A 26100-nucleotide genomic window follows, 5' to 3' on the forward strand; every position below is an offset into this window, starting at 1 on the left:
ATAAATGACTGAATGTATGAGTGAATGCATGAACGAATGAATGAATGAATGCATGAATGAATTAAAGTAAAACGAAAAACTAGCATTACCTTGCACAGCACATCTCCGTACTCCCACTCAAAACTGTTGATCGCCCAGAGGATGTGATAGGGTACACTGAGTAACGTGATGAGCAGGTCACTCACCGACAGGGACACCAGAAACATGTTCGTCACGGTCCGCATGGTCCGGTCGAACAGCACGGTGTAGATTACCAGTGTGTTACCTGCCATAAAAATCAAAATTGGCTGTCACCTAGTCTGTGTAACACAAACTCCGCTGTCCAGGGCTGTAACTGGCCCCAGAGGGCCGGCGGATGTTTGGCGGGCTGCTATAAGCGAGATTTAATCAGGCTAGCTGTCACAAATTAAGCATAGAAACCGGAAGATTCCCCAAAAAATCCTATCGACCAGAGGGTTTGTCCATTCTGTCTAGAGCTAATTGAAGACGAATATCACTTTTTGATTATTCGTCCCAAATATTTTGTTATACGCAATTCACTGCACACAATGCTATCATCTTACATACCGGGATTTACCTCAATGGACTTAGATAGTGAATTTAGATAGATTAAGACATGTGACAAACACTGCGTGGTATACATAGGAATATATATTTAAGAATGTATAGACGCTAGAAATCCCTCCAATGATTGTAAAAGACCATTTTCATCCCATACTATGTACCCCTGTATTAAGTAGATTAGCCTTGTAGAACTGTAGATGTCATGCTTTGTACCTTGTACAATTGTTGCGCAAATACAAGTATAATTTTACTTATCAGAGAGGTGACCAGAATAACCACATACAGCACCACCAATGTATATCAGTAGTATGTTCAAAGAAATACAGGCGATATGTATGTATACCATTTCTTTACGTTTGGGACCGCATTTTTGCAGCGACACCTATGCTGCAGTGCGTAACAAAATTTGTCACAAACAAAAGCAAAAACAAGCCGCTAGGGGGCCCGAACCTAAACCACTTACTCTCGGCATCAAGAGCTGTCTAACACTCAACAATCATAGCCACGGCATGTTCAGAACTCGAGATATCAAACCAGGAAGTTCCGCTGCAGTAACGTAACAGGCTGCTATGGGGCCCAAAATCTAATCGTTTCGGGTCTCGTCAAGACCTACCCACATACCGAATATCTTGGTGTTCTTGAGTTATGCTGGTCTTCTACATACATACTTGCTTGCTTACTGCTTAAGTCGAGTCCATCCAGTCTCGAGCTGTGATGGCAAACCATGCATCCCTGTCGATCATTGCTCGCTGTATGTTGTCTACATACATACATGTACATACAAACATACAAACGCTACCCAAAATATAACCTTCTTGGTGATGGTAAAAATAGTATTACCTATGAGAGAGGTGACCATGATAACCACGTACAGCACTACCACCGTATATCTGTAGGACGGGTCTGTGGGTGGGATCTGCGATCGGAAGTACTGACAAGGAACCGGCGTTTGGACGATGAAGGAGTCCGGCCAGTCTTCTTTGGGCACGAGTTCCTTGTAGTAGGTGGTCGTGTCGTTGACTTCGTAGCAGTCGAACATTTTGTAGCGGTGGCGAAACTTCGGCTGCGGCAAGAGAGAAAAGGTCTCGTTGTTGTGTCTAATGGCTCGACCAGCGGACACGGGATCGAGAGGTCAAGGGCTCGAATCCAGGAGTCCCTGGCCAGACATTGTGTCCTTGGGAGAAAGTAACCTGACTTCGGTTGGGGACGTAAAAGACGATGGAAGGAGAGGGATGGGCTCTGCCTCCCAATACCGCGTCCTACAAACAACCTCAACTACGGCAGGAGACTCGGAAATGTCTCGTTGTGGGGTCTCGGGTTCGACTCCTGAAGTTCCTAGTCAGACGTTGTGTCCTTGGGAGAAAGTCACTTAACACGACGTTCCTCACTCCACACAGGTGTAAAAGTGGGTACCTGACTTTGGTTGGGGAGGTAAAAGGCTGTGGAAGGGGACGGTTGGGCTCCACCTTCCAATACAGTGCCCTAAACACGACACACTGCCCCTACGGCGCCAAAAAGGCTATGAGACCTTTCCTTTAGACTTAACCCGTTCAGTAGAAGGCTGGAACTACTTGCTTCCATGCAACTAGTCGCGGTGTCCGTCTTGTATTCCTATTGTCCAAGTCACAGCATATCCTATCCAAAATCTAATGTCCAGACGTCGCGTTTTTATCTAAATGGAAAGCGCCGTCGACCACCCTTTTATAGTAAAGTACGAATAACACAATAATCACTACATTACGTTCGTAGACATTCAAAATTCGTTGTTCCGGTACAGGACACGAGTTTTGGTTCCGTTGTTGACAAGTTTCATTCCACGTGTACTCCTGTACAAATACACTAACTCTTATCAATATACAGTTCAAATATTTTGATCGAGATTGTTAATTGGCTAATGCGACCGACGCACGCTTTAATGCACTTGTGATGTCACGAATCAAGAGGTAAATTGACTCTTGGTCGCTGCGTCATTCGAACGATACATCAATATATGACGGCAATAATCAAGTTTTCTGACCGTGTACTTACAGAAAAATAATAAAACCACCTACATAACGTTCCACTTCCAATGAGACTTTGAATAGCTGACCTTCACTACTTCAATAAGATGTCTCGAATGTCAAGGTCCGATTCTTCAACTGAAAATAAAGCCATGAAAGATTTTTTTCTGCCCCTTACGAACAAATCTAGTCGTGACGTTCGTCGAATGAAAAGCTGCTGTCAGTAGCCTAATATTATAGAGTAAACATTGACAAAGGAAAAGAGTTTAGAAACAAATGAAGCTGTTTTGCTCAGCTAAATTTTAGGCACGGTCGCAGTCGTCAAAGGCCGTTTTCTGTTATCATTATCCACGATCTTCGGGCGTATCGATGGAAGATCGGCCATATTTAAGATCGACAGAGGGTTGCGCGTATTTTTCACCTGAAAACCGTCCCTGTTACATAGGCCATACTTTGTACCTTGTACAATTGTTGTGCAATAAAGTTATTATCATAAGCGAGGCTCGGGTGATTGCCGCAGAATCGTCGTCCGATCGATTTTCATGTCACAGGGGAATAAGGGCGCGGTCACATAGGTCGTGCGATCGTCGTACGATCGCTAATTTCGGGCATTTTTGAAGGACAAAAATGTACGTCTCCTGCAAAGTTCAACTGTCTTGGAACGAAAAATGCTGTTTTGGATCTATGTCGGTGGTTGGTTTTGTCATAGCCTGCTTGAAAATCTTACCGCATCAAAATCGTACGACGATCGCACGACCTATGTGAGCGGGCACAGTTGTCACAAGAACGCCATCGGCCGTACGATCGCATAATGTCACAGACATTCGCAGATCGCGTAATGACACCACGCGGAAACATTGACAAGCTACTTCAGTAAGGGGTCAGCTAGCCTTTGTCTACCAAAACAACATGCCCTGGCTACCCGTAACGACAGACATTGCGATCAAACCGTTTAAGTACTCCGTCGGCAATCGTCTTCCACATGGCCGTAGTACATGAATTGTATGGATAATGTCAGCGCGCGCATGATTTTTTCCTGATTTCCAACAAAACAAACAAATTTCGTTCCCTCCGTCGATGGTCAATATAAGAAGAAAATACCAATGGAAAATGTTGTGTGGAAGTCTGTTACACCAACACCGCTGTCCAGGACTGTAACTTGTCCCTCCACGCTAGAGGGCGGTCGCTATAAGCGAGATTTAATCAGGCTAGTTGCGAGGTAGCCTTGAGTGTGGTTGTGGAAGCGACACTAGGGCGCGATAGCCTTGATTTTTGTAATCGCCGACTTGATGAATAATATAGGCTACCACGCTAGTCTCACTTTGTGTACTTTAGATACAGGAATTATGACATTTTGGCTGTAATACCATATTTCGTTACCTCAATTCTTGCTGCAATGTTTATGGTCTCTTTTTTTGGAAATTAGGCATGTCAAATTATTTTGCCATTTTTTCGTACACTCGCATTAGATTTGGAATGTACAGAGGATGTCATCCATAAAATGTACTTAATTTGGCCCAAATAGAGAGTAATAGAGCCGTGTATGGTGATATAGTGGTCCATTAAGGAAAGTGGACACAATTAACAACACGGAAGGTCGGATATTGAAGCGTAATTCATTTTAATGAAAACAAATAGCAACGTAAGTATCATGTCGACTACTTTGTATATCACTGCACATATGTGATTCTTGTATGATTCAATATCTTATTCTCATTACGTATAATACGATGTAAAATTATGAATACAGTATGGCTGAATAGCAATGGCCGTGTTACCCATATCTGTATGGCCAGTATAACCACCCCTTGGCGCAACACACCAGCTTCGCGGGTACGCAGCGCGGTAGCAGCTTGTTATTATTTTTAATTGCAACGTATGTTACACTGAACGGCCTGTCACATCTAATTTTTGCTATTGATATTGTCTAAAGCTATCTAGCGAGGTTGTTCCTACAATATTTGATGGCAACGAATTCGAGTCTACAATAATTCTAGGGAAGGAACTGAATCTTGAACATACATTTTCCTAGCAGCATTCGTTTTGTTTTACTAACTTAAGCTAATCGCAGTTTAGCTGGTTTAAATTTCTACCACACAGAAATAAATCCTTGTACCAAATCGTTGCATTCCATGATACATATTTAGAAGTTAACAACTACACGTAGATAGCTTGGATTAGCATAATAAGCAATACGTTTATTAAGGTTAGACATCCAGGTAAACAATATTCAAATACAATTCAATCTCTACAATTGAATAAAAACGGAGATTTACTTCTGGACGTTTCGAGTGACATCCATCACTCTTCTTCTGCGTCACTAGAAGAATATTGATGGATGATTCAAGTTCTAGTGACGCTGAAGAAGAGAGATGGATGTCACTCGAAACGTCCGGAGGTAAATCTTCGTTTTAATTTTGTATCCAGTTGTAGTGATTGAATGTATCTGAATATGGATAAGCAATACACGCGAGTTTGCAATTTCACAAGTATCGTCAAACAGCAACCTCAACAATGTGTCAAAATCTCAATAGCAATAAATCTCTATGCAATATATGCATGCATTGTAGCCGGTATGATTCCATACGGGAGCAACAAGATATCAAATATTAACTACCATAGAATAAAAACAAGTCTATGGTTGCAACAAGGTCATAGTTGTAAAAATTTTACACTGGTACAAAGTATAGAATAGAGCAATTAAGTTAGCTGTTAAGTGATGATTGTTAATGAGGGATATATTGAAGAAGGTGTTGTTTTGTTTGAACTGAACATTTGCCACATGTAGTAAGAACTCAATGATGATGAAGGAACTTATACAATCAAACGTTTCGCTAGCATAAAATTTCAAAGTTAGAAAACTCTTATCAAGAAAGAAGATAAATTCCATTCACTTTTAACTTCTCAATCTTGACTAATCGCATTCTTTCTTAACTTAACAGAAATAATTGAAAAATTCAAAACGTATGCCTCGTTTTCTAGGTCTAATGTAATATATTCCTAAGGTCTATTGCTAGTACCATTCTTGTTGTCTATCTTAACTGTTTAGCCGGCAGAGAAGTTTCTTTGGCCCTTCCCCGTGCCCTTGACCGCGGGGTCCGGTGCGTTCTGTGGCACAAAATATAGTGACACGTTTAGCCCTATCTGATTGTATAGAGGTTTTTCCTTATTATCCTATACTGTTTAATTAGTAGAACCTTATTATCCTATACTGTTTAATTAGTAGAACCTTATTATCCTATATTGTTTAATTAGTAGAACCTTATTATCCTATATTGTTTAATTAGTAGAACCTTATTATCCTATATTGCTTAATTAGTAGAACCTTATTATCCTATATTGTTTAATTAGAATTAGTAGAACCTTATTATCCTATATTGTTTAATTAGTAGAACCTTATTATCCTATATTGTTTAATTAGTAGAACCTTATTATCCTATACTGTTTGATTAGTAGAACCTTATTATCCTATATTGTTTAATTAGTAGAACCTTATTATCCTATACTGTTTGATTAGTAGAATTGTAAGATATATTCTGTATTCTTTCTTTTTTTGTTGATGTAGTTTATAGTTGGCCATACACAAGTAACTTTACTTTTTGTGGTGTCAGTGCAGCTTGCATCTAGATCTTCGCTGTGGCCAATGAAACTCCTCTGCCGGCTAGACTCGTTCCCCAAGCTTTGATATTATCCTATGCCACATCAAGGAGATTAGTCATAAGTAGGGCTGGGTATCGGTACAGTGTACCGGTACAAAACCGGTTTTTCTTATTGGACCGGTCCAGAAAAACCGGACCTGAAAAAATTGGGTGGACCGGATGTTGGACCGGTTAGAAAATTAACAGCTCATTTTATCAGGCATTCACACGTTTTGGTGCTTGTAGGTGGAAGAAAATAACAAGAGTGAAGTAGAGTAGAGTTTATAGTAATTTCTACCAAGTTTTACAGCCAATCGCACAGGTGCAGTTAGTGTTGAAGGATTTTAAAACGTCGGTGTAAGTCTAATACTCCACCAAACAGATCTATTTGTAGTGAAATGGACCATTGGTATGAGTCATACTGAATCAGGTCCAGGTTCAGGTCCGGACCTGGACCTGATCCTTTGGACCTGAACCGGACCTGGACCTGAATTTTTTGTACCGGTACCCAGCCCTAGCCATAAGTATTTCGTTACTGTTCTTAAGAAAACCTACATTTTCTCATCCACGTGATCTGGTTCGTCGGTAAGGTTACTGAGAACCGCGCCATCTTCGGCTGTCACTTCGGCTGTCTTCGGCTCGGCTTCGGGCGTGCCCGTCTCCTGTTCGGGCGCGTCGACTTCTATTCGGGAGAGGGGCTGGTACTCGGCGTCTCCGTCGGCCATGTCGATAGAGACCTTCCTGTTGGTGAAATCGAAAGGCTACCAATTCAGTCTCTCATTAGAATACGTAGAAAACAGTAGACCCCCAAGACATAACATTACCTGAAACTACAACAGACAACCTTCTGTACCAGCACCTCTTTTAAGTGTGGCAGAAACATCAACAAGATGATGGTGGCCACCTGAACATTAAAGGAGAAGAAGAAGAAGAAAACATGTCACTCAGAAAAGGGCTTTCAAAAGTCACCTACCTGAGGTTTTATAGTCGGTGGTAAACTCACATTGGCAGCAAAGCCTGACTTCTATACTGTCTGTCTACTAATATAACGTTTCAGTCATTTCCATACGGTGCAAAAGTCAACACAGAAGCAGAACGAACTCTGGTGACCTTTGCAAAATATATATCTTAGACTACCCAGGACACTCTAAACATAGCTAAAAGCCTTTTTTTTCACAAAGTAAAATAGCCAAAACCCTTACGTGTAATTTCCAGCTCAAAGCTACCAACATTTCCCAAGGAAAAGGCTTCTTTTAACAAATCGTAACATTCCACTTAATAAGCCTGCGTAATGGTGCCCTTTTACCTGTTGTAGTCGCGCAGGTCCCAGGCATCGCCGAGCAGGCTGAAGGAACGGTTCCCGAGCCAACAGCGCTGCAGGAAGAACCGGGCTAACACGAACCTGGATGAGATATACAGTTGGCAGTTGTTGTTTTTATTTGATCAGCAAAGTACAATACAGGACAGAGAGGTGATGCACTCTAGCAGTATGCTGATGCAAATATCAACATCACCTCTCAAAAAAGACAACAACTGACAAGGACAAATGAAATAAAATTATCGATAACAAACAATTAAATGGTTTACGTAGTCCGAGATACACAATTGGCAGTTCTAGCATAGAAAAGGTGCTGAAACTTGAAAGGTAACTCAAAAGTTTACAGAGTTAGTTTCAAAGCTTAATTACACCGCACAACGTAACCATTACGATTTTCCAACAACGATCATCGCTAAGACATAATGTGCAGATAAAATGGCTGTCATAGACCCATTACTACATAATATTCATTCCAGTCAAAGTCTGTACGTACGGATGAACACTTGTCTGGCACCTGTAATCTCCAAACAGATTTACCAGTGGCATAAGATAGTATCAAAGCTGGCTAAGGAGTATAGCTGGCCAAAGGGAGTCATCAACCACTGGGACACTCTAGGCCAGCTTCACTCCTCTGGCAGCTTTTGATACTTATTTTTGATCTTATGCTACCGTAGGATCTGCTTGGAGATTATGGCACCTGGTTTATTTTAAGGGCAGTTTGCAGTTAAGGCTACATTCGGTAGGTGGCGTTTTTGATCTACAAATACGACTGCTGTAATATTGTTTGTGATTTATGTATTTACCGCAACAGGTTCCGTCTCTAATCTACGCATGGCTGGCGACCCCTTAATTTGAAAGATTTTGTTTTGATGGATGTATTTTTCAGCTCTTTAAAGTTTTTTTTTTTTTTTTGTGAAAGTCTTTTTAACCTGACTCTCTGATACTAGTAAGCAAGAGCTCCACGAGTTCATACCTCCACCATATGATGTTGACCTTTTCGATTGGTGTCACAACGTCTGTCCAAGAAGTTCCAAAAAAGCTACTCGGGATACCAAGCACACGTAATACCGCTTTTTCCTCACCCCAGGAATAATCTACCATTATAAATTATGCACAGCCAGGACATGAGATATGAAAAGCGAAAGGTCTGCTGCAGTACCATAGAAATCCGCTTGGAGACCCATATTCGAACATGTCCTTGTTTTTCCCGATGCCTACCCATGTATCAAATATCATGCGAATCAATCGATAGCCTCTTGAGTTAAACTGTCCACAAACAAACATACACACACACCCGAAAACACACACTTATTCACGGAAACGAAGGCATGGCCTTCTTGGCGAGGGTAATTAACAGAGAATGTCAGAGATACCTGTTTTTACAGGTAGTGATCTGAGAAAGATCGGAACACTTGCTAAAATGGTGGAATCAATGACTTGATATGATGTTGAAACAAAACAAAACTCCCCTATTTACACATCCGTTTGCACTGTCTGAACCAGGATGTGATGTTCTTGTTGTCTCATGTGAACGGTATTCAGAAAACATTTGAAGCATTTCGGTCTGGAGTTCGCACATTTTAGCCTTTAATGTCGGTCTTAACTTTGAAACTGTTTGGTGTCTTTTAATAACTTTTAAAAGCAAATGCTTACTGCACTGTCTCTTTCACTCCCCCCCCCCCACTCACTAACATACACACACACGAACGCACGTACATGAACATACGCGCGCACACATACACACGTGACATACAGATACACAATCGAACACGCGCGCACATACACACACGAACGCACGTACATTAACATACGCGCGCACACATACACACGTGACACACAGATACACAATCGAACACGCGCGCACATACACACACGAACGCATGTACATTAACATACGCGCGCACACATACACACGTGACACACAGATACACAATCGAACACGCGCGCACATACACGCCCGCGCGCACACACACACACACACAGAGACACACACGAACGTATACACTCACGCATGGACGCACACACAGACACACGCATATATTATGATATAACTGAGCCTCACCTAAACGCCACACTGTTGACCGTCAGGAGCAGTAGAAACGCGTTCCACAGCCCCGGCGTCCCTTCCACCACGTTCGCGTTCAGTCCTATTTCCCCGCTAACCACACTCTTAAGGAACGGCACGGCCATCAGGAAATGTAGCAAGTTGTCGATCCCGAGAGTTCCCGAAACCGTCCGATCCACACGAGCCTGCCATGGCTTCCCGAAGCATTCCCGATCATTCTCAATCAGCATGAGAAACGCCACCGTTATTTTTGTAAGTCCTAAAAAGCTTGCCGTGTACGGATTCCCCTGCGTCGACAGCCCCTCCAAAAAGTGGTAGAACACCGCAAAGAACATCATGGTCACGTATTTCCAGACAAAAAGTCGCTTCCAGACTTTCTTGCTGCTGTAGCGCCGTCTGAGCCCGCATATGAGGACGATGTTGGCGACCCAGGACACCGACAGGAGTAGGGTGGCGGCGCCGTACGTGGCCTCTATGGCCACCGTGCCGGGTATGAGGGAGGTGTCGGTACAGACCACGTCTGGAAGCGGCGTGTTCTTGTTGAGACAGTCCGCCATGGTGACTGTGTGGAGCACGATGGTCACCATCTGTAGCGGCAGGGAGATGCCCGTTAGAATGAGGACGAAGATGCCGAGTTTTCCCATCTTAGACCACGCGAACCGTTCCACGAGTACACGAACAATTGACTGTGTTCTCCGAATGGGCCTTTTGCCGTCTATTGTACGGTTTGGGGCAGGGCACTTCGTAACCCAAAAAAAAATCAATATTCAAATTATTGATTCTTTTCGTCGTTATTTGGTGTCCCATGCAAATGCGTTTTGTTTGTGCTTTCAAAGACTAAACGTGTACACATGTTCTTTTGTTGAATAGTCTCAAAATATGCTCATTTCGTGATGGAATTTTTGCCTTAGATTTTATCTTGTCATCAAAAAAATGTTTTTCTTGCTGAAAAACAGACGATCTTTCGGCCACATCCTGCTGTTGCAGGTCACGTGACTGTGACAGACATCTGTGCAGACGACAGTTTGTGTAGGTATTGTCTCAGCCTCAGGCATGTATCGATTTTTGGCGCGAAGCCACGTATAACCTCGTATAGGCTCGAAATTTCCGAAATGTACTGCTGAACATAAGCTAAAGATTTCGATGCACAGAAATGAATTGGGTTCACAGTATGAAACAGGGTATACGTAGAATGCCAGGTCAAACCAACTACAGACCTTGCTCCTAGTACATATCTTCAGAGTTTGAATCTGAGACCTCTCTGTCGCTAATTTCTGGTAATTTACTACAAAGGTTTTATCATTTTTCCGACACGTGAATGTCAAGAATATGCTATATACTAGTGTACAATAGTACGTTTACGAATGATAACCCCATACAAATATCTAGGTGCACCTACACTCAAACATTAGTTGCACAGCTGCAATGTTGGGTGCATGAAAGTGTATATGATGCTATAGACCCTAAAATTCGATAGCCTGAGTACCAGTCTCAATAGTGACCACTGGCTTAATCCTTTTGCTTGCTTATCACCGTAGTTAGCATGCGAAAAAAACTGAGCCAGTGGTCACTACGGAGGCTGGCTCTCAGGCTATCCCTGGTTAGAAAGCTGAAAGATTGGGCCAGCGGCCACTACAGAGGCTGGCACTCAGGCTAGTATTTGGAGCCCAGCCTTGAGGCCTCACACTACCACTAGTAACAGGATGTGCACATATACATGCATACAGAACTGGCCAACCCACGTGGAACACGGGGCTTACTAGCATATACTATAATAATGGACTTAGGAGATGCTAATTACAACACACAGAATTGTTCCTTTGTTTCATTCACGACTTAATGCACAAGGATAACGCACGGACACAGCTGGTGTCTTTGATATGTAATAAGTGGGTCCACTTGTGGACTGATGAATACCGGGATTGACTTCACTGAACGTAGTACAACTTATAGATTAGACTTAGACTTAGTTCCGCCTATTGGCATACTCCACTCAGGGCTGTTTTGGTTCAGAGTTTCCACTACCTTCAGGCTAACCCCCAGTTGGTCGGGATCCCTTTGTAGCATATGCCTCTTAAGCAAAGGGCACAACCCGCCGTACGTGCAATTTGTTGATACGTTTTTGGGGAGGCCACGTCCGCCACGTATTTCTGAAAACGTGGGGAACGACTGACAAGAGCAGGGAAGGAGTACGTCAACGCACGGAACACAAAGTTTTGCCTGCAGGTAAAGTTCTACGGTGTGTCTGCGTGCTCCAAAATCGGATTCCCTACGAGTTCGTACGGAGGCAGTACTTACCACTTACAGCACGTATTTGCACGTACGGCGCGGCGGGTTGTGTCCTTAGACTTAGACTTAGTTCCGCCTAGTAGTGGAATACTGGACAGCAAGCCTTCTCCACTCAGGGCTGTTTGGGGTCAGAGTTTCCACTACCTTCAGGCTAACCCCCAGTTGGTCTGGATCCCTTTGTAGCATATGCCTCTAAGTTAGTTTGTGGTATATAATATACTGTAAATGCAGACATTTTCGCGGTGGCCACTTCGGCGCGTACCGCGAACTTAAAACCACCGCGAGCATTTTTCTATGGCAGTAAGAGACTACATTGCATGGTGCTACCGCGAACTTAAATACATTTACAGTATATTTGAATTCTTTTTTTTTCTTTGTCGGGTTGCCAGTGCAGCGCTGTTTTAGCATGTTTCTTCACAGGCATTGTTAGAACATGTCCATTTTACTTTACTCTCCTTAAAAGAACGTAGTTTAAAGTCGCGGTTGCAATCTTACGTTGGCTGAAAAGTACTATTTGAGCACCATTTGATACACACTTAAGACGTATCATGCAGCTCTGACCCATTAAATGTTAGCGTTTCGACGCCCCCATGCGGTTATCTGTAAAACTACAGGTAATGTTTGTAGTCTTCTGAGTCCTGACGTAAAAAAAATGTCCTATAATATTTTCATGGACGGTCGATTCTGTGATAGCTCCACTGAGAATATTCTGCGATACTGAAATATCACACGTGAGTGCGCCTTTATGATGTGAAGACCTTCACTATATCTCCATTATTCCCTTGTGTGCGTTCTATCAGATCAGATTGACAGTTAACCTTTTTATACATTCTGTAATATCGAAATACAACAAAAGTTCAGGATGCAACAAAAGACAGGCGATGTGGTAACGAGATAGGTCCTTTATAAAATAACGGACAGTTAGTCGAATGTGGTTATCTTTGTAACGTATACACAAACGTTATAAAAATCGTTATAAAAACGTTATGAACATGTACAGACAATGGTATAAGTAGGTTCGAGGTTCAGATTGCGCATTCACAGCGAGATGTATTCTAGGTAACATATTGAAGGCTCCATAGTCATGGACAAAACATGTATGGGCAAGTGTTAAGCAAGGTCAAACAAGAACTGTTAACAAGCTAGGGGCATTCACATTGGACATTTACCCAAAATGCATCTCGCTGCGCATGCGGCCTTTAAACCGCGAAACATCTTATTGTCAATCGCTGAGAGTTTCTTACCGAAATATCGGCGGTGTCATGGATTTCCAAAACACAAGTGTACATAAGATCTACATAGTTCTTGTGACAATCACAAAACAACTAGAACAAAATTTCTTTGCTCAACAAACGTTTAAGACACAACGTGTGGTGACTTCTATTATTTAACATCGATTGTTAGGAAAATTGTCTACTCCACAAGTATCTATCTGGTATGGGAATAGATTAGATTTATGTATGCAGTCGGCAGTGGAATTTCTAAAACTCTGCAGTATAGTCATACGTGTAGCGTTATACCTCCCAAAAATGATATAAGCGACTATATAGACATGTTTTAATCAAGCTAAGTTTGTTAAAGAGATACAGTCAATATTTTTGTCACTTTTAATCGTTTTTGATATCACGATTTCCCGTTGAAATTTGTGAGCTAATTAGTTTTTTTTTTATATTCACTAAAAGCGTTACAAAAAAATCTTATCTTAAATTGGCCATCTACATCAGGGCTTACATCTCTTACCGAGACGGGGGCCGATACCTACTACCGGGAACCTTTGACCCGTTTCGGACGTCACGCTTCCACTCAGGTCACGTGACATAGTCATATAGCCATTTCAACTTGAGTAGGGTCAGAATGATTGTTCGGTTGTTTACTTTGTGGACAGAAATAGCGTATAAAAGCTCTACAATAAGAGAGCCTATGTTCTACTTTTCTGATTCCCTCGCACTGTTCTTTCGGCGTGCGAATCCTGTTTGTCATGTTTGGTGATCGGCACTTTTTCCACGGCGGTCTTGTCGAGATCCTCGGTGGATGAATCAAGTGGAACTAACTTCGGTTTGGTCATGACAAGGGACAAAGTCGGTAACGTGGTTACTTTGCTCAGTGACGCTCTTCTGCGTTCTTTTACTTCAATCTTCTTGATTCCTTTCCTCTTTGACATCGTTGCGGCATTATCTGAATATCCAATAGCAGTCGTATCCGACAGGGGGCGCTTTGAAGGACGAAACCGTCTGAAAATGGCGGACGTCGTTTCTTTTCGGTCAAACAACGGGTCGCTGTAACTTCTGCATTTCTGCAGGATGGTTCTCTGCCGCATCATGCGAACGTTCCGCGGTTCTAGCGCGATGTACTTTCTGTCGTACGCTTCCCGTACGTTCTTGTGGTACGCGTAAGTCCCGTGGTGCAACGGGTCGTACTTGGTGTGATCACGTGACCCGTCCTCGGTTCCCGCGTCGAATTCTGTCAGCGCGAACTTGGACGCTAGAATTTCTCTCAGCCTATCGTTTGTTTTTTCCCGCGCGGCTCGCTGTCTCTCGTCCTGTTCTTTCACGGAGATGTCCAACTGTTGCATGACTCTTTTGTACCGCTGCGCCTCTCGCTCGTTTATAAACATAGCGGCTCTCCTGAGTTTGTCACTAAGCACTTCCACGGCCACGTCCCTCTCTGGGAAGTTCAAGTTCTTATATTGTTCGTCCGCCATCTTGCATCTGTCCTCTCCTGTGTTCTACGACCTGGCAAGGAAGGACAAGAAATAGGTCAAACATAGGTCATTCGCTGTGCTTTGAACAGATCAAAATATCTATTGATATTCTATGAATTTTTACTGTCGCTGTTTTTTCCACGTATTTTTCTACCAGCGTACGCGACCAATTATGGACCCGGCCTAGCCAACCATCCCATCCTGCCAGTTTCAGCTTCTTCCTCACATCCTGTCACTCAACAATATCTAAACAAGGCCGGTAGCATGTCCAGTTCTAAAGATACAAAAAGGAAGTTCTGCTGCAGTACCAAGGTCACATACTAGGGGACTCAAAATCAACCTTGACCTTTGTCTTCACAACACCTACCTAAATACCAAATATGGATGTAATCCATCAAGAGGTTAATGAGTTATGCTAACTATAAGAATCCGGAAACACAGACAGACACACCCAAAACAATATCTCCATTATTTATGGAGATAATAACTACAAACATACACCAAAACAAACGAACACACAGACCGAAAACAATATCTCCGTTTTACGGAGGTAACAGTACATATAACCAGTAAAACTTACTGACAGGATACATATGCAGACCATCTGTATTATATTTACTTGTCGTTTCCCTAGTACTAAACAGCATAAAGTATAGGAGATTATGTCATCATATGTCATCATGTTTTATCATAACCTAGCTTTGCCCAATATTTTGGCAATAAATCGTAAAAAATGTAATGCCTGTTACCTGGGTGCCATCCTTTTTAGCTTTACTCCACTCTCTCTGTGGCAAGCATGAGGCATAACAAACCTTCAAAATTTTTTATGAGGCTGCTGTGAAAAATTCAAGCTATGCTCTGTATAGGAGAAAACAGTCATCAAGTATTATCACAACCTTGTTTTGCCCAATGTCTTGGCAATAAATCGTACGATGCTAAAACGGACACAGGTGCAGATTTATTTATAGAAGTAATTACGACTAAACGACAATTACCCTTTACTAATAGCGACATGTCAACATGTGATATATTATCGCTTTTATGTAACGTAGTTACGACATAAAAGTCATGTACGTGGGTACGTCAATGTTTTGGCGCCATTATGACTGGATCAACCCTTAATGTACGTATAACGATGAAATTCGTTGGGCGCTCTGTCAACTACCCTAGGAAACCAGCTCGAAGAAGCTTCGCAAAGAAGAGTTACCGATCCCCTGCCTAACGCGCGCCCTCCCGCCTCTATGCACCCGCCCCACTACCAGCTGGCCCCACTTAAGCAGGCCCCCAACTATCGCTCGCTTCTCGTAAGAGGCAAAGCGATAGTTGAGGCCAGCTGGCTCGTCGGGCCGGCGGGTGTTGGGCGGCGGGTGTTCCGTGCGCACATGTGCTGGGGATCGGTAAACTAGGCCTTGCGCGCCTCGAAGGAGTCAGCGTTTTCCCAGGGTATCTGTCAACTCGCTCGTGCCGCGGCTTCACTGAGATACTGTAAATGCAGAAACTTTCGCGGTGGTTTAATGTTCGCGGTTTTCGCGGTGGCCGCTTCACCGCGAACCTAAAACCACCGCGAACATTTTCCAATGGCAGTAAGAGACTACAGTGCATGGTGCTACCGCGAACTTAAAACCACCGCGAAAAGTCTTTTCCCGCTACCGCGAAATTAGATCCCCGCGAACGTAAATACATTTACAGTACCCGCTACCTGTACGATCCGACTAAAAAAATTAACTAGACATTCTCTAGAAAATGTGGGTACCTAAATCCTCTGAAACATTGCGAGTTGTTAAGAAAACAGGATGACAATGCTTTACCTGTAAGCTTGAAGAACACTGAAAATGTAAAATCCTTGACAAGTGGACAGCTATTGTGTTATAGCAAATGTCAAACAAGGCCCATTCCCATAGAGCTTACACCATTCAATACCGGCCATACTGCGCGTTCCCACATTATTAGGAGGTGTCCCTTTTAGCTCTTGACAAGGTTAACCACTTGGGAGTTACTTGTATAGACTAGAGAGATTTGGGTGCAACTTTCATAGGATGGCATTTGCTGAAACTTTACCCAAGCAAAGAAAGGAATTTGGGTATACACAGTATGGCTATATTCGAGATTGCTATAGATATGAAACACACTTAGCTTCAGTTTTGGTTGAGTTTTTTTAGGAAAGAACCTCGTGTAATTCTGTGATTGGTTTAAATCCCAATGGACTACATGTATATGTTTAATTTACGAGCTGACAGAGGGTGATTGACACAACATACGGACGAGAAATTGAATTGAAGAATACTATGACTTGTCTCAAAGACGAGAGGAGAGGAAACAACAGGAACTACACGTAACCATGGAAACTAGCAAACTTTGTCTCTAGTAGCGTGAACTTGGAATATCGCATCGACAGTTTTGTCTATCCTTTGTCCACCCAATGTTTTGTAAACAAGGAGGAATGCTATCTAATATCGTTGTTACACAGCCACAAACGATGTGTATGTACTATGGGTGGGTACTGGTACAGAAAATCCAGGTCTGGTTCAGGTCCAAAGGATCAGGACCAGGTCCGGACCTGAACCTGATTCACTATGTGAGAACTTGTCAATGGACGATACTCAAAACGAACAGCCGTCCATTTCGCAAAATCTGTCAGTTTGTGGAGTATTCGACTCCCTCTTGCGTTTTAAAACCCTTCAAGGCTAGCTGCCTCTGTACTATTGACTGCAAAACTTGAACTGTAAGCCCCAAAACGTGTGAATGCCTGATCATATAATCTGTTCATTTTCCAATAGGTCCAACATCCGGTCCACCTAATTTTTTCAGGTCCGTTTTCAGGACCGGTCCAGTAAGAAAAACGGTTTTATACTGGTACGTAATACCTACCCTTGTATGTACTGTACACACGGCCTAAGGTGTTACCGGTATACTGCGTTACTTGGATCAACAATCCACCGTGCATTAGTTACAAGTGCCTGTAACGATATGGGTCTATTTACACAGACTCAGAGTGAGGGTCTGTGGTAACAACCAACATGCGTCGTTTCTATTTATAGGCAAACTTGAAGCTGAAACTCTTGGTTGGGGAAAGGGGGGTAGAAACCTGAACTGAAAAGATTTTACAAAGGCGGTTTCAAATTTGTAGTTTATAGTCGACTGTACAAAAGTCACTATACATTTGTTGTGTCAATAAAGCTTACTGAAAGATGCGCTCCTCCCCGAAAAAAATATGCAACCAGACCCGAAGAAAAATACACGAAAAGTCCGACAGAAAGACGTTACACAATTCTTAAGACACACCTCTAGGATTCCTTCTCGTTAACGTTCTTCCCCAAGAAAAACCCAATGCCAGCTGCCATGTTCAGAACCTTGACACAATTTTCCTACTTGAAGGAAGCAGGTGAACCCTTACAGTTGTCGCGAGGACACTTGAACGTCAGACGTACCGTTAGCACAGCAGCACTGCCCGGCAGACTTCAAACACTTGTACAGCACATGATTGACGTGACGGTAGGACGATTTCTGTGAGAAACGCCTCATTGGTGGTGAGGGCAGCGGACGGTCGGCAAACAATAAGGCCGTACTGATTTGGTTTTATGGATGGCGTCCTCTGGGCACCTAAAACTAATGCGAGTGTGCGAAGAAAAAACATGGTAGGGGAGAAAAAAAAGGTTCCTTCAACATGAAATTTAAGTGGCCAGGAAGGTTGAGCAAATGGCAGTTAAAGAACATGGCATACCACATGATCTTTCACATCTTCGTCTTCTTTGACATTGAAAGACTTTGCTCGGGGCTTGAAATACATTTTTCAACCAACTAAAACAAAGGGTAAGACTTAGCAATAGGCATGCTACCTACCCTACCTTCTAAATAGACGGATATATATGGTCGCTATTTTTTCAGAACTCTGATCTTAAACACAACATTACAATTTTTCTATGCCTTGACGTTCACAATTCAAACGCACTCAGATACAGCATCCATTTTTCTATGCCTTTAGTCTGATCATGACGTTCACAATTCAAACGCACTCAGACATACACCGGTAGAAGGGGGTATAAAAATACCAACACGGTTTCCTATAGTTTGTTTTGCGGGCGGGTCTAATTGCTTGACGACTGTGCTTCAAACGTTGGTAAGTGGGGCCAGTAATTACACAAATCACTCAGAGTTGGGTCTCTTCTTTCTCTCCAAAGCAATATATAATAATAATTATAATAATAATAGCCTTTATTGCACATTCATGCCCTATCGGGCTAAGTACAGGCATATAGATACAAAAGGTAGTAATGCAGTACACATGGTTTCTAAAACATGGATTCTAAAACTAGTCTAATACATTTGTTCGGCTTCTTCTCGTTTCTTAGTAATGTTGAATATGTAGCTTGAGATGTGTTTGTATAATGTCGTTCGATCAAACCTCATAAGAAAAATGAATTTTTCAACACTAGACAAAGATTCAAAGCGAGGGAACTTTCCTATAATAAAGCTAAAAAGAATACTTCTTTCATTACTATATAAACTACAATCTAATAAAAAGTGGGCTTCATCTTCGATCTTGTTCATGTTACAAAACTGACAGATTAATATAAACCATTTTAGCGCAGAGGTTTGTCCATTTCTAACACTATTTACTATTCTATATTAGATCAGTACAAGGTAGTGCACGGGGCTACATTAACGTACCGTAATCTCAGTACAGTACGAACCTAATTAAAATGTCATGCCCGTCGGCTAATTGAACCTTTCAACAGCTGTAATTTATTTGCTCCTAGGTAATCATGTTTCAGGTAACATTAAGCTGGAGTGTATGGGAGGTACCGCCATAGATTCAGCTGGTTTATCCAGTATTTACGTCGAAACAAAAAGTTTTGGCCTTTTAGAATCAGCAAGAGATTATAACCTAAGAGAACAGTGCAGTGCTTTATTTTTTGTGGTTTCAACTCGTTTTGCAGTACATGTACAACTTGCCCATCCGTGCTCTATAGAAACAATGAAAACTGTGTTAGAATACTAAAACTATCCTTACAAGTTACAATCTCGTCAATTATTATTATGCTGAGAATGTTTTGAATTGTGACTGTTCTTAAAACTGCCTTCTCTAGACATCTCTAAGCTATATCTATACTTCTTTAACCCATTTTTACACTAGACGACCTACGACAAATGTGATCGCGTCGTGACTCATTCTTGTCCCAGTGGCAGAGACCCGTGTCTGATATAATTACCTTTCCGTATTCTCTTGAATTATGAGCCCCTAACCGCTCTGATTGATTGTACACAAACAATTAGACCTCATTACGAAATGTTATCACTTCAGCTCACTGCAAAACATTTCTAATCTAGCTAAAACCTGCTCATTCAGGATTTCATCAATCGGCTTTCGTTGGAAACGAGTTTGTTATAGTGTAAGTCGTGTTGTATGAAGTATCGGATTTATGTAGCACACTTTCTTCTGAACTAGAGTAAACATGACGTAGGAGATATGTCAACAAAACAGACAGTTTTGAGAAAAGACTTGGCGGTACATGTCTAAACATACATCAAGGCAAGGTGGTCTTCTTGCTAAGGTTGTTGACTTAGGATTGATAGGGGTTGGGGTTCGAATCCCTATCAGGCTCTACTAGTTTTGCCGTTAGTTGGAAATGCACTTTATTTCCTCACTCAACTCAGGTGAAAATGAGTAAAAAGCTACGGTTATGGACGTTCTCTTGGATAGGACATACATGCAAAGCTGGTGTGTTTATTTTTGAGGAGAAATATACCTCGAGTCCCCCCACACTTACATCGTAGAGAGTAGGGTTTCTTCCGGGTGCAAGTGGATACAACATTACAGTCTGGTTCTTCCTGTACAAAACTGGTGTTATGCCTAAAGGCAATTTACTGGTTATGCGGAACCGTGAAACATACATACATGTACCAGCCTCAGGGTAAAATACACTTGTAATTCGTCAGAAGGAAAATGGCATCAATAGAACGCTATTAAACCTCGTTGTTTGGTGAACATTAAAGACTTACATTTCGAGGATTTCGAGCCCATAACTGAGAGAACCTCACGGCGAAACATGTTTGTTGTGTGTTGGTTCGAATAAAGTTCCTAAACGGGAACATGCGGCTCCAGCGTCCTTTCTGAAGATGTGGCGTAAGTGTGAACGGTTGGCTTGAGGTTGTCCTTCTCCACATACTATTTAAGAGCTACATTGTTTCTATTCTGTGTGTAGAAGTAATAGCTTCCGAGTTTATAATCTCCGCACTACGGTGGACAGTGTGGTCACATCATGTGAAACCTACTGTGGCAATGCCTGCATTCTTACGTACCAGTGACCTAGAACGTTTAGACAACATTTTTGCTTCGAATTCATTCTGAAAAACTCAAGTCAAGCTAACAGAAAAGATTATGTCTGCTTTGCTATACGTGTATGGCAAAGAGAACATCTGACAAAAGTTCTTCGATCTGTGGTTTGTCAAATGATCAAATTCTGCATACCGATAGAAAAGGTGAGTTCAGCGCTCTACACAACTACAAATGTGTCTTAGGTTTGAATTGCTATCCACAAAACAAGGCTACACCATACGTGTTGTACCATCAGGACTATCAGCATTTAAATAGTATGTTTACAGCACAGAATGTTACATTTGAAAACAATCCTTTATCATATAGGTGTTGGTAAGAGGCATAGAATGTTCGGTAACTACGCCCTTAACTTATATGTTAGGCCAAAGTCAGATATACATGTACAGCATACGATTTTTGTAGTATGCATATGGGTTTCAGAAAGGCATTGACAGAGCCAACTGTTGCCTTGAATCTACGACAACGTTTTTCTGTGCTTGTCACAACGCAGTTTAAATCTCTACTGTCGGGAACATGTCGTACGACATACACGTGTCAGAGAGCTTAGTAACGCTGCATTCGCGTACGTCGTAGGTTGTCGTACGATGGTCGTGTCGCATAATTTTTCTTCTGAAGCAGGCTGTGAGAGAACCAACCTACGACCTAGGAGCTTGGTCAGCATTTTCGACAAGACAGCTGAAGTTTGCACGACAGAGCACGACTATTCCTAGGAATATCCTTACTGTTTTGCAATCGCACGTCTACCGTACGATGTATGTGACCAGACCTTTACATAGTATAGAAGCACGTACATGCATGGCCATACTTAGTAGTATATCTCTACACTTCAAGCTTAACATACCTTTCAGAGGGGCCAAAGCACTCACATACACAGGTAAACCTATACCCCACACGAACCTACCTTTCTAACCCCTTAACAGTCCGCCTTGAAGGGCTACAGTAACACTCAAGGCTCCTCAGTAAAATGTTTTGTGCCACTTACCGGTAGTAAGACAGCCGCTTGTCGTTACTATGGTGCCGGCATGCCACAATCGCGTACACGGGGTTGTCTTCACGGGTCCCCGCTTCTCTGTCGCACCTGCGGCCTCCCCTAGTAACACCTGTACGGTCTCAACCTTTCCCTTCCTCGGTGTGCTTGACTCTTCGCTAACAAGAATAGACCCTCCCACACAACGCGTGGAGAAATCTTATCTCTAAACACGCGGGTTAGATTCCAACCGGGTCACTTTGCGAGCGGTGCCTTTCGTGTGCCGTCGTCGAATTGGACCTAGGTGTATCTCAGGTGCAACAAACGCAACGTCGCGACGTAAAGGAACGAAAGGAAGGGGAGTGTGTGTGCTTAAGCGTGCTGTGTTTGTGGAACGCGAGACATTGAATGTTTCATTATTTATCTAAGGTTCGTGACAAACCAACAGCGACGACCTACGCATCGAACCCTAATTGCAACCTTGATACACCTTTTTGATGATAACAGGCACCAAGCAGTTCACCACCTCTAACAAAGCGTAGATACGGTTACCTGGGAGAGTGTAACTGCTTGTCAGCGCGTGAACGGCTATGTCAGCGAGAAAGCCTTTTAGGTAAATATACAAAGGTATAAGGTGTCCTCTCTAGTGTTGTGACTAGAATAGCAAAAGGTTTTCTATTCATGGTGACATGTGGATCGTATAGCAGGTTGTTTACCGTTTTTGACTCAACCATAATTACATCTGGCTCTTTTATACTAATATACTGTAAATGCAGAAATGTTCGCTGTGGATTAATGTTCGCGGTTTTCGTGGTGGCCAGTTCATCGCGAATTTAAAACCACTGCGAACATTTTTCCATAACAGCAAGGAGGTAAGAGACTATAGTGTATGGTGCTACCGCGAAATTAAAACCACCGCGAAAAGTCCATTTTCCCGCTACCGCGAAATTAAATCCCCGCGAAGTTAAATGCATTTACAGTAGCCTCTTGCGGGTTATAGAGTCATGATGGTTTGACTGCAAAACTAGCTACCGTATGTAAAGATATGGTTATAACGGGTGTAGGCTTTAGACGTTACCACGGTTTAAATAGACTGACCCTAAAACCGATCACGTAACCACAAATCCCACATCTTTGTAACGTAACACAATCTATGAATCCCTTCCTAAGCATTCAAAGCTACACTAGGTAAGATATTATACAGGTGATCAAAACTAGTTAAAGTTATAGTCCTGACGACATTCGGTCATATTTGTTCATAGCTAGATAGGGTAGCTGATCATCTCAAAATAAAGTAGAGCGTACTTTTCGCATCACATTTGCAAGTAAGGGTAGGGCCCATGGACGTGCGAACGTCGACCGAATCTTAAAAATCGCGCGATGGTCGAGAGAACGCCGGGTGTATTTAGACCCGTTAGCCGTTTGATTTTCGTGCTTTGGGGAAGATACATTACTACATGAATCTAAGTTAAGTGTAAGTATAATCATAGTGCCGAGTTGAGACATATTGGTTCGTTTACTTCAAAACAGGTCTCACTGTCAAACAGATGTTCATCAACAATAAGTTAATATTTCTTACAGCACCTCTTAATTTGTCATGTAAGAAACTAAATCTAACCGCAAGGAAACGACCCTCTCCTCCTTTCTTCATCAATATGTGTCTACACTAATTTCAATCCTTTCTTGCGCCCAAGTCTAAGACTTCAGATCTTATATTTACCAAACATATCAGGTCCCCATGATTAACGCGCTGGGTGCGACCCCTGTCAGGGCGGGGTATATCACATGTCACGCTGTGAGCTCAGGGATGACTGCATCTCTATGGTATTTGCTACACTCATTCAAACCCATCCAATATATGACTCGTACTAATTAATTCGTGGAACGTTAATTCTATACCGAACTTTGTAAGCACGTACAACTGTTAATTCTTAATTCTCCTCTCTCAAGCCCCTATCACACTTTTTCATTTCATTTCATTTTATTCATTTATTTAACCAGGGACAACATGTCGCCACTAGGGCGGTTTTCAATGCGCCTTGCGTACAGTCGGTAGTGGGTACTGTTCTGGACACACAGTGCCGACCATGGCTTCCCTTCTATCCAAGCAGAGGTTCGGCTTTGCTGGTTTTGACGCTATTTGGGTTTTTTTTTTACTGGCTTTCTATTTTGAAACGTTTCTTTATGTTTCGCGTTAGACATATAGAAAACGGTAGAAAATAGAAAGTCAAATAAATCGACTAAAAACAGCCGAAATAGTCGAAAGCAAGAGTTTTCAAGGGAAATAGTCGTGAGCAAGAGTTTTTTTTTTTTTTTGCGGCACCTTGACTGTAGTCCGCGGGCCTAATTACTAGTACTTGATTTCAATAAGTAGCTGTTGTTTACTGGGGCATATTCAATTCAAGTCAACTGTCAAATCCAAGCAAGCCACGAGGTTGTATTCAACTCCAGCCAGGCTTTAAAGATGTATGATTGGTTTCAGAGGACGAAATACAAACTTAGGCTGTCTTTCTTGTTTCCTTTAATACCAGACTGTTGTTTGCCATTCGTTTTGTCACCTCAGTTTACCAGTAGCTATAGCTTGTGCAGAGTATGGTAGAAGCAAATACCTTCGCCAGGAAGGTTAATTAAAGTTTAAGGTACCGTTTGTGGTTTGTTGGTTGGTTTTGTCTGTGTGTGGGCAGCAGAACGCGAGAAGCTGTGAATGGATCCGTATGATATTTGGTAGGTGGGTGAGGGTTGGAAAAACAAAGGTTTGATAATAGCCCTCCTAGCGCTTTTCTGTGGTACTGCAACGGAACGGCCGATTTTGATATCAGCCCGTGTTCTAGATATGCTGTTTTTTTAATCTTTGTTAGGTCTTGGGGATAAGCGTAATTAGTGTGGATTTGACCCCCATTCGTGTCTTGCTTAACAGCAGTGGACCTTTTTTGGACACTTTGGAAAATTATAACTCAAGCAATTACAAGTAACAGGAAAACGACGAACAATGAAGTACACTTAACGTATACTTAAGGTATCTATTCATACAGGATGCATAGTTAGGGATTAATTCAAGCAATTCAATAATAACGAATAACGTGATTCATCGTCTGTTTAGATTAACATGGATAGCTTCCATACTTGCTGTCATCATCACAATCGCTAGATGGCGTTTGTACAGGATGCAAGACATGTACATACGAAACACAAATCATAGATTAGAAACATAGCGCAATATCTAAAATCTCGTAAAAGTATGAATAGTTCAAATGGCATTTTTGTTGCCAACAGCTCTTTAATTTTCTATCTACGTTTTCTACTCTAAAGTTTTTGGTGACGTCCCAGGGGCGAAGACACTTCTATACTGTAACAGTAATATGATATACTGTGTATCTGAAACTATTTTTGTGTACTTTTCGACCCAGTGTCCACCCCAACAAACTCCCCTTTGTTGTTAGCCCTTTAGATGCACATTTTGTCATTGCAGGACCGGTTATTTTTTTCACTGTTGTCTTCAGAAAAACCCAAACCCACCATCATCAGTTTCTCTTGTGGGTGGAACACTTTTTGCTTCATCGTCTGAGTCAACGTCTTTCTTCTTCTTTTCCTTTTTCTCCTTCTTTTCTTTTCTTTCTTTTCTTCTTCCCTTCTTCTGTGGGGATTCCGGCGTCATGATGGGTATAAGCCTGCCGCGGGGCAGTGTGGGAAGGGTTAAGATTGTAGGCGGTTGGAAGACTCTGGTTCCTTCGTCTTCGTCCGACTCTTCTTCTACTTCTGCTTTCGGCGTATCTTCTCTTGGTATGTGGGGAAAATAAGTCTTATATATCTGTCTTGTTGTCATTTTCCTATTGATGAGTCTATTGTTTTTATCTCGACATTTCGTCAATAGTTTCGCCTGTTTCTTTCTGCGAATGTTGACAGAACTGAGAAGCACTTTTACCGTTTCTAACTCCTTGTCGACCAGGCGGGCGTATCTTACGCTTTCGTTTTCTACAGGGTTGAATTTTGTGGTGTCGCGTGAACCGTCCTCTGTACCAACGTTATGCATGGAGAAAGCTACTTGCGATGCCTTCATGTCCACAAGTTCCTCGTGTAGTTTCTCCTTAAATCGTCTTGTCTTGTGCTTCTGGATCTCGATATTTTTCTCGATGCTCTTGAGGAGCACTTGCACCCGTCCGGCCGCCATTTTGTTGAGAGCTTCCATCCTCTTCCTGACGTGTCGACTGGAGACGGCCATGG

General features: G+C 42.3%; 3 protein-coding genes across 4 annotated transcripts in view; all 3 read right to left on the bottom strand.

Annotated features, from left to right (window-relative positions):
• LOC118405486 (QRFP-like peptide receptor) overlaps positions 1 to 1603 on the bottom strand; it is a 3058-nt gene extending 1455 nt beyond the window's left edge. Inside the window, exons 1-2 of the mRNA XM_035804989.1 lie at positions 1405 to 1603; positions 90 to 265 (exon numbers count right to left, since the gene is read on the bottom strand). Of these exons, the coding sequence (XP_035660882.1) occupies positions 90 to 265; positions 1405 to 1603 (375 nt within the window). The remainder of the gene's footprint in view (positions 1 to 89; positions 266 to 1404) is intronic.
• A 4321-nt stretch (positions 1604 to 5924) lies between these two features.
• LOC118405817 lies at positions 5925 to 10276 on the bottom strand. Its single transcript, XM_035805596.1, has 4 exons — positions 9583 to 10276; positions 7509 to 7604; positions 6727 to 6943; positions 5925 to 6285 (listed from the first exon to the last, which is right to left on the bottom strand). The coding sequence occupies exons 1-3, from the start codon at positions 10227 to 10229 to the stop codon at positions 6754 to 6756; spliced, it is 933 nt and encodes a 310-aa protein (XP_035661489.1). The 5' UTR covers positions 10230 to 10276; the 3' UTR covers positions 5925 to 6285; positions 6727 to 6753.
• A 2529-nt stretch (positions 10277 to 12805) lies between these two features.
• Positions 12806 to 22073, bottom strand: LOC118405246. 2 transcript variants are annotated; one of them, XM_035804640.1, is made up of 2 exons: positions 21895 to 22073; positions 12806 to 14606 (listed from the first exon to the last, which is right to left on the bottom strand). In XM_035804640.1, the coding sequence occupies exon 2, from the start codon at positions 14573 to 14575 to the stop codon at positions 13793 to 13795; it is 783 nt and encodes a 260-aa protein (XP_035660533.1). In that variant the 5' UTR covers positions 14576 to 14606; positions 21895 to 22073; the 3' UTR covers positions 12806 to 13792. The 2 variants fall into 2 exon arrangements, with proteins under 2 accessions (XP_035660533.1, XP_035660534.1); XM_035804641.1 differs by lacking the exon at positions 21895 to 22073 and adding an exon at positions 21814 to 21892.
• Between the last annotated feature and the right edge of the window lie 4027 nt (positions 22074 to 26100).

Source organism: Branchiostoma floridae, chromosome 18, assembly GCF_000003815.2.
Source record: "Branchiostoma floridae strain S238N-H82 chromosome 18, Bfl_VNyyK, whole genome shotgun sequence".
In the NCBI taxonomy this organism is placed as follows: Eukaryota; Metazoa; Chordata; class Leptocardii; order Amphioxiformes; family Branchiostomatidae; genus Branchiostoma; species Branchiostoma floridae.